Raw genomic sequence first — 9,359 nt, forward strand, 5'->3', positions numbered from 1 at the left:
AAAAAAAAAAAAAGCCAAGCCAAGAATGTGAAGCCTGAGTTCATACCCCAGTACCAGAGGGAGGAAAAAAATACCTGTGGATATTGTACTGCTTTATTTCTTTTCCAACTTAGATCTCTTTTATTTCTTTTCTGTCTAGTTGCTCTGTCTAGTGCTTCTAGTACAACTGTACGATACTGGTTAGAAAAGCTAGCATCCTTATTCTTGATGTAAGAGTTTATAGTTGCTCACGATTTACTATGATAGTAGTTATGGGTTTTTCATAAATGTTCTTTATCTTGTTGGTGATTAAAGCAATTTAAAACCTAGAGTTGAAATGTTAGCTAAAATAACTCATTTTTTTAAAGTATATTAAAAGAAAGAGTGTGCCGGGCTGATGCCTGTAATCCTAGCTACTCAGGAGGCTGAGATCAGAGGATCGCGGTTCAAAGCCAGCCCGGGTAGGAAAGTCTGTGAAACTTTTATCTCCAATAAACCACCAGAAAACTGGAAGTGGCACTGTAGCTCAAGTGGTAGAGCGCTAGCCTTGAGATGAAGAGCTGAGGGACAGAGCACAGGCCCAGAGCCCCATGACAGACAAAAAAAAAGAAAAGAAAGAAAGAGTGCATTGAAGGAGTACATTAAAAATAAAACCTGCATTGAGTAATTTTAACCAATGAAATTAGTGTGTATGAAGAAACATACCTTTGAAGGGAGAAGCATGGGGGTGGGGTGGGAAGATAGGAAGGGATGGGAAAGGGAAACAAAGGAGAAGGCAACAATGCTTGATAAGAAGTAGAAATATACCTTCCACTTAGTAAACAAATCAGCAAGGAAACCATTCACAGCTTTCTCAAAATACAGATCCCCTGAAAGAAAACAGAAAGTTAGGACTTCTTACATTTCTTGTAGTTTCTTCTCTAAATAAAGTTATAAGAATGGAACCGGGGGGCTGGGAAAGTGGCGCAGAGGTAGAGCGCTTGCCTTGTGTGCCTGAGGCCCTGGGTTCGATTCCTCAGCACCACATAAGCAAAACGAAAAAAGCCAGAAGTGGCGCTGTGGCTCAAGTGGTAGAGCGTTAGCCTTGAGCTGAAGAGCTGAGGGACAGCGCCCAGGCCCAGAGTTCAGGCCCCACGACTGGACCCAAAAAAAAAAAAAAAATTAAAGAAAAAAAAAAAAAGAATGGAACCAGTGGCTGGGAAGTTGGCTCAATGGGAGAATGCTTGCCTTGCATGCAATGAGGCCCTGGGTTCAATTCCTCAGCACCACATAAAGAGAAAAAAGCCGGAAGTAGTGCTATAGCTCAAGTGGTCGGGTGTTCACCTTGAGTTGAAGAGCTGAGGGACAGCGCCCAGGCCCAGAGTTCAAGCCCCACAACCAAAAAAAAGAAAAAAGAAAGAAAGAAAGAATGGAACCAAAGAGAAAGAGGTGGGCTCTGTTCTTTCAAAAAGATCATAAAGGGCTGGGAATGTGGCTTAGTAGGCCAGAAGTGGTGCTGTGGCTCAAGTGATAAGAGTGCTAGCCTTGAGCAAAAGCTCAGGGACAGTGTCCAGGCATGAGTTCAAATCCCAGGACTGGCAAAAAAAAAAATCCATAAAAGCCAGATGTACAAAACTGGTTTCTTCTATCAAGGTAACTTTAATATTTGCCTTACTTACAGGCCATGACTTCAAGGTAAAATACAAAGTCTGAAAAAAATTCCTAAATGGGTTGACGGTATAGTTCACCCTCAAGATTCAAGGGGTAGAGACTCTGTTTATCAAGCCAAAGGCTCTGCGTTTGACCCCCAGAACCATCAAAATAAACAAATTTTATTTTAAAAGCCTGATGATTAACTAATACATGTACCTTCAAAATGAGAAAACAACCCAACCTCCAACTATAGTTATTCTCACAGTGATATTCAGGATGTACTAGATAATTTGACAGACCCAGGGCACTCCTGGATGACCATGTATAGTTCTTATCATTGATCTGACCTTGTTAGAGCAAAATTTAATTTCTCAATTCTGCTAAACATAAATTTGGACTGTATGAACCAAAAAGTTGATTGTTAGACTCAGTATCAGCACCTCATAAAACTTTTATTCCTCTACTCATAATTCTAATACAATAAAATAAACTAGGTTATTTCTGGAAGTGATGGGAAAATAAAAAAAAGCTTAGTGGCTACCTAGCAAGACCTTGTCTAGAAAGAAAGAAGGAAGGGAAAAGAGGGAATTTATATAAACAACAGAGATAAGTAAAGAAATAATCTATTATAGCAACAAAACACTATTTTAAACAATACCAAGAGCTTAATGTAAAATACAAACTTAGGGAAACCAGAAAACTCTCCCCAGTGGCAATAACAATCAATACTTAGTGAAGAACAGTACCATAAATATCAAAATCCCACATTTCACAGCTCATCTGAATAAATATGTAAACCATAGCTGACGTAGAACGGAACACCACCTGAAACAAACAAAAGAATAGAATTGCATTAAAAAGCAAGTAAAACTGGGCACCAGTGGCTCATGCCTGTAATCCTAGCTACTCAGAAGGCTGAGATCTGAGGATCATGGTTCAAAGCCAGCCAAAGCAGGAAAGTCTGAGACTCTTATCTCCAATAAACCACTCAGAAAACCAGAAGTAGCACTGTGCCTCAAGTGGTAGAATGCTATCCTTGAGCTGAAGAGCTGAGGTCCAGAGTGCAAGTCCCATGACAGACAAAAAAAAAGTGATACAGAGTCTCTGAAGATTGTTTCACGACAATGTAAATACTTAAAACACTGAATTACACACTTAAAACTTGGTATGGTGGGGCCCAACTAAATTTTGTGTTTCTTTCCCATATTAAAACAACAACAACAACACTGAGTGCTGGTGGCTCGCACCTATAATCCTAGCTACTTAGGAGGCTGAGATTGAGGATCAAGGTTCAAAGCCAATCCAGGCAGAAAAATCCTAGAAAGACTCTTAAACTCCAATTAACCACTCAAAAATGGCCTGTGGAGCTGTGGCTCAAAGTGGTAAAGCCTTGCCCAAAAGAAGTCATGGACAGTGACCAGGCCCTGAGTTTGAGATGCTCAACTGACAAAAAAAAAAATCTGAGCCAGACACCAGTGGCTTATACCTATAATCCCAGCTATTCACGAGGCTGAGATCTAAGGATGAGGTTCAAATACAACCTGGGCAGAAAAGTCTGGGAGACCCTTTTTTTTTTTAATTTTTTTTATTGTGAAAATACTGTGCAGAGGAATTACAATTACAGGGGCAAGATAATGAGTATATTCCTTATCAAGCATTGTAGCCTCCTCCTTTGTTTCCCCTTCCCATTCTTCCCCCCCCCCCACCCAGAGACTCTTATCTCTAGTTAACTATCCAAAAGTTGGAAGTAAAGCTGTGACTCAAATGGTAGTCAGCCTTGAGCACAAAAGCTCAGAGACAATAAATACCAAGGGCCCTGAGTTCAGCTCCAGAACCTGCACAAAAAAACAAAAACAAAAACAAATCTATTAATTTTGATGCAAGACTTCTAAAAGCAACTTTATCCACACTTTTTTTTCTTTTTCTTTTTTTGGTCGGTCATGGGGCTTGAACGCTGGGCTTGCATACTGTCTCTCAGCTCTTCAACTCAAGGCTAGTGCTCTACCACTTAGCCACAAAGCCACTCCAGTTTTCTGGTGGTTAATTGGAGATAAGAGTCTCATGGACTTTTCTGCCCTGGCTGGCTTTGAACTTCGATCTTCAGATCTCAACCTCCTGAGTAGCTAGGATTACAGGTGTTAGCCACCAGCGCCTGGACAGCTATACATTTTTTTTTTCATTTACTTGCTGAAGCATGTGTGGCTCACAACTATCACCCTAGCTACTTAATAGGCTAAAATCTAGGAATCAAGGTTCTAAGCCAACCTAGGCAGACAAATCCAGGATTTGTAGGTTAATCTCCAATTAACCAGCAAATAGCAAAAGTGAAGGTGTGGTTCAAATGGTAGAACAAAGCTAAGTGAGAAATCAAAGCCTAGAGTCCAACCACCAGAATCTACACTAGTTAGTTACTAAGGTTTTTCTCTGACCTTTGCCATCAAAAGCTGTAAGATCTGATCCATGCTATCTTGGAACTTATTGTAACACAGGATAAGGAAGAGCAGAATATTGTAATATATATAAATGTTCCATGAAGACTCACACAAGAAATGCAGTGAATATGGCTGGGAAAATCATGAAAACTCCATTATGGAGGCAGAGCTTAAACAAAGACATGCCAAAGGATGGGTTGCCAGGGTAATAAATTTTAATTCATATCATACCTCCCCTTTGCCCAGACTGCCTCAAGGAAAAGCATAAGAGGTATTTTGGCTGTGCGTGCTTTACCACAGAGCACTTCTCCAGCCTGTCCCTCTTCCCTGAAACCTTGAAGCCGTCTAGCAATAGCAGAATGCAAATCTCTGACTCCTTTAGTTTATTAGAGACCTGGCTCATTAAAAGCAGACTTCAAAGACATTCACTCTAGACTTTTTCTAGTCCCTGGGCCTTAAGTTAGTTAACAGTAATTCACCCTCCTTCTTTAATATACAGAAACATGAAAGTCAGTGTCAGTGGCTTATGCCTATAACCCTAGTGACTCAAGAAGCTGACATTAAGCCGAGCGCTGGTGGCTAACACCTGTAATCCTAGCTACTCAGGAGGCTGAGATCTGAGGATCAAGGTTCAAAGCCAGCCCAGGCAGAAAAGTCCGTGAGACTCTTATCTCCAATAAACCACTAGAAAACCAGAAGTGGTGCTGTGGCTCAAGCAACAGAGTGCTCACCTTGAGCTGAAAAGCACAGGGATAACACCCAAGCCCAAAGTTCAAGCCCCATGACCGACAAAAAAAAAAAGAAGAAGAAGAAGCTGACATCTGAAGATCACAGTTGAAAGTCAGCCCAGGCACAAAAGCCTCATGAGACTCTTACTTCCAATAAATAACTCAAAAACCGGAAGTGGCTCTGTGGCTAGAGCGGTAGAGTGCTAGCCTTGAGTACAAAAAGGCTTCAGGACAGCACCCAGGCCCAGAGTTCAAGGAAGGAAGGAAGGAAGGAAGGAAGAAAGGAAGGAAGGGAGGAAGGAAGGGAGGAAGGAAGGGAGGGAGGGAGGGAGGGAGGGAAGAAAAAAGGAATCATGAACACTAGGAGGAAATAAAACTTTGAAAACATTACTTCTGAGCATCCCTGGGTATGGATATGTGGGATTTGGGTGCCTTTTGTTTACTTTTTTTTTTTTTGTCGGTCATGGAGCTTGAACACTGGGCCTGGATGCTGTCCCTCAGCTCTTCAGCTCAAAGTGAGACTCTACCACTTGAGCTACAGTGCCACTTCCAGTTTTCTGGTAGTTAGTTGGAGATATGAGTCTCACCAATTTCTTGCCCGGGGCATTGAACTGGGATCCTCAGATCTCAGCTTCCTGAGTAGCTAGGATTACAGGTGTGAGCCTCTGGCACCCGACTTGTTTACTTTTTTTCCAGGGCCCCTCTGCCACTTGAGCCATGCCTTTAGCCCTTTTTTTGCTTTAGTTGTTTTGTTTTGTTTTTTGTCGGTCGTGGGGTTGAACCCTAGGCCTAGGTGCTGTCCCTCAGCTCTTCAGCTCAAGGCTAGCACCCTAACACTTGTGCCACAGCACCACTTCTGGTTTTTTTTGTTGGTGCTTATGTGGAGCTGAGGCATCGAACCTAGGGCCTCACACATTCGAGGCAAGCACTCTACCACTGAGCCAACCTCTCAGCCCCTGCTTTATTTTCCATTCTTACCTTTATTGCTGTTTTGTTCGGTTTTCTTTTTTTAATAGGACCTCATACATAGCAGGCAACATGCTACCATTGAACTATACCCTGAGCCCTATTTTCTTCTTCTTTTTTTTGGTCAGTCATGGGGCTTCAAGCCATGGCCTGGGCACTGTCCCTGAGCTTTTGTGCTCAAGGGTAGCACCCTACCACTTTGAGCCACAACTACACTTCTAGTTTTACAGTAGTTAATTGGCGGTAAGAATATCACAGATTTGCCTGGGCTGGCTCCAAAGGTGATCCTCAGGTCTCAGACTCCTGAGGAACAAGGATTACAGGCATGAGCCACCAGTACCTGTCATTTTTTTAAAAAACAAACGATCTTATTATGTAACCCAGGCTGGCTTCAAATGTAAGATTCTCCTGCCTCAGCCTTCCAAGTACTAAGAACTATTATATGTGTACCACTACATCCCACTTATTTTTCTAGATAAAAACAAAGCTGGGGGGGATGGGTGGGCAGGGATGGTAAGGGGAAAAAAAGGAGGAGGCAACAATGCTTGCTAAGAAATGTACTCTTAGCTGGGCGCCGGTGGCTCACACCTGTAATCCTAGCTACTTAGGAGGCTGAGATCTGAGGATCACAGTTCAAAGCCAGCTCGGGCAGGAAAGTCCATGAAACTCTTATCTCCAATAAACCACCAGAAAACTGGAAGTGGCACTGTAGTTCAAGTGGTAGAGCACTTGCCTTGAGCTGAAGAGCTGAGGAACAGCGCCCAAGCCTAGAATTCAAGCCCCACGACCGACAAAAAAAATTTTTTAAGGAAATGTACTCTTTACCTTGCTCATGTAATTGTAACCCCTCTGTAGGGTATTTTGACAAAAATCTTATTAATAATAATAATAGGGGGCGGGGGCAGGATGGGAAGGGGAAACAAAGGAGGAGGCTACAATGCTTGATAGGAAATGTACTCATTATCTTGCCCATGTAATTGTAACCCCTCTGTACAGTATGTTCACAAGTAAAAAAAAAAGAAATGTACTCATTACCTTGCCCATGTAATTGTAACCCCTCTGTACAGTATTTTCACAATAAAAAATAAAAATTTAAAAAATAATAATAATAATAAAAGCTGGCTGAGAATGTGGCTCAATGGTATAGTGCTTGCTTAGCATGCATGAAGCCTTCAGTTCTATTCCTCCATACAACAAAGACAGAAAAAGCAGGAAGTGGTGTTGTAGCTCAAGTGTTAGAGTGCTAGTCTTCAGCAAAAGAAGCTCAGGGACAGTGCTCAAGCCTCAGACCTGGCAAAAAAAACAAAAAACTAACTATTGACATCTCCAAGACTCCTGGAGAGGGAAAACCACCCTACTTGAGAAATACTGCTCTTAAGACAGGTAGAAAAAACGGGACAAGAAAAAGGAGAGGTTCACCAGCATGAGTAATGTTCATAACTCATGCTCAATTTGGATTCTTTTATTTTTGGTCAGTCATGGGGCTTGAACTCTGGTCCTGGACACTGTCCCTGAGCTCTTCAGCTGAAGGCAAGCACTCTACCACTTGAGCCACAGCACCACTTAAAGAGTTTTCTGGTGGTTAATTGGGGATAAGAGTCTCACAGACTCGCCTGCCCAGGCTGGCTTTGAACTGTGATCCTCAGATCTCAGCCTCCTGAGTAGCTAGAATAACAGGGGTGAGCTACCAGTGCCTGGCTCAATTTGGATTCTTTTTTTTTTTTTTTTTGGGTCCGGTCGTGGGGCCTGAACTCTGGGCCTGGATGCTATCCCTCAGCTCTTCAGCTCAAGGCTAGTGCTCTACCTCTTGAGCCACAGTGCTACTTCTGGCTTTTTTTTTTTTTTTGCTTATGTGGTACTGAGGAATTGAACCCAGGGCCTCATACATGCAAGGCAAGCACTCTACCACTGAGCCACCTTCCCAGCCCCCAATTTGGATTCTTTTAACTACAACGAGGAGCCAAAGAAGGGGATTCCTTTTCAATGGTCTTTCTTCATGTTTATGATGCAGGATCTGTTACTTATGCAAATGTGTGTGTATTTCTTTCTTTCTTTTTTATATTTTTTTTTCACCAGTCCTAGGGCTTAAACTCAAGGTCTGGGCACTGTCCCTGAGCTTCTTTTTGCTCAAGACTGGCACTCTGCCACTTGAGCCAGAGCGCCACTTCCAGCTTTTTCTGTTTATGTGGTTCTGAGGAATCAAACCCAGGGCTTCATGCATCCTAGGCAAGCACTCTACCACTAAGCCACATTCTCAGCCTGTGTGTATTTATTTCTGAAAATATATTTATTAACTGATCTGCAATACTACAACACTCACACTTTGCTCAGCTTGCTTGTTTGTACTCTATAACTTGAGCCACACCTCAAGTTTTGCCTTATATTGGTTATTTTAGAGATGGAGTCACAAATTTTTCTGCTTGGGCTGGCCTCAAACTGTAATCTTCCAGATTTCAGTCTTCCTAGTAGCTAGGATTATAGGCATGAGACACTAGCACCCAGAATCTATGTATAATATTAAATAAACTCATTCAGAAAAAGAAAGACCAACCTCAGTGTGGAGAGCTTCAAGTGTAAGACATCAGAATTGTAGAGGTCTCTGACATTAGTCCCACTGGGGCAAGTAGTAGTTATCACAAGATTTTTGTCCCTTTGGTTTGATTTCAGGAATTTCGATATAGTAATATGGGGGAGGGGGAAACACAAAAAAATCATTTGATAAATCTTACCCTGGTATCTTCACTGATATAACCACACATGACCTTCTCATTCTTCACCCATAGCTCACCAGCCTGTGCCCTGAAAGGGGACATACAAATAAGTTATCACATTCCTTACTTTAAACCAAAAGTAGATAGGAGCAATTTCCAGCAGCTACATCTACTCTGATACTTATGCCTGAATGATGTGATCAGTTCATATATTCCCAAAGAGAGCTCCGTGAGCAAAAAAGCCAACATAAAGAACCTGCAAAATCCTGCCCTACTCCCTCCTTCCTCCTGGAGTTCTGGGAAGGTCAAATGAGGCATCATCAATACCAAGACTTGATAAGCTAAAAAACTGATTATTCCTGTGGAAATTTTGTTATTTTGTTGTTAGTTTTTGTTTTGCTTTGATTTGTGGTCCTGAGGATCAAACCCAAGGCTTTATATATCATAGATGTTAGGCAATGTTCTACCATTAAGCTATAGACCTATGGCCCAAGAAATCATTCTTTTTACACACACAAAAGGAAGAAAAGCCTGAGATTTATGAGGTACACAAAATCTAAGACATTTACAAAAAATTGTTTCCCTAACAGAAAAAGATTCTAAACTATCCCATTTTGCTCAACAGTAAATCACAGTCATGGCTAATAACTGTTACCATAGGAAGAGACCCATTTCCTAGCCCCTGGCTCACCATATAGCAGACTGCTTTATCATATCAGTAACATGAATTTAAGTGGCATGTTCTGATACTGACATATTCACTTCTTAAGTTATGCTTTCAGGGGCTGGGAAGGTGGCTCAGTGGTAGAGTGCTTGCCTTGCATGCTCGAGGCCCTGGGTTCGATTCCTCAGCACCACATAAGCAAAAAGAAAAAAGCCGGAAGTGGCGCTGTGGCTCAAGTGGTAGAGTG

General features: G+C 42.0%; 1 protein-coding gene across 4 annotated transcripts in view; it reads right to left on the reverse strand.

The window, feature by feature from the left end:
- Depdc5 (DEP domain containing 5) overlaps nucleotides 1–9,359 on the reverse strand; it is a 135,404-nt gene that overhangs the window by 109,333 nt on the left and 16,712 nt on the right. For all 4 annotated transcript variants that reach the window (XM_013014494.1, XM_013014493.1, XM_013014492.1 and 1 more), the window contains exons 8-10: nucleotides 8,467–8,536; nucleotides 2,358–2,436; nucleotides 787–848 (exon numbers count right to left, since the gene is read on the reverse strand). In XM_013014494.1, coding sequence (XP_012869948.1) covers nucleotides 787–848; nucleotides 2,358–2,436; nucleotides 8,467–8,536 — 211 coding nt within the window. The remainder of the gene's footprint in view (nucleotides 1–786; nucleotides 849–2,357; nucleotides 2,437–8,466; nucleotides 8,537–9,359) is intronic.

Source organism: Dipodomys ordii, unplaced genomic scaffold (assembly GCF_000151885.1).
Source record: "Dipodomys ordii isolate 6190 unplaced genomic scaffold, Dord_2.0 Scaffold23, whole genome shotgun sequence".
Lineage (NCBI taxonomy): Eukaryota > Metazoa > Chordata > Mammalia > Rodentia > Heteromyidae > Dipodomys > Dipodomys ordii.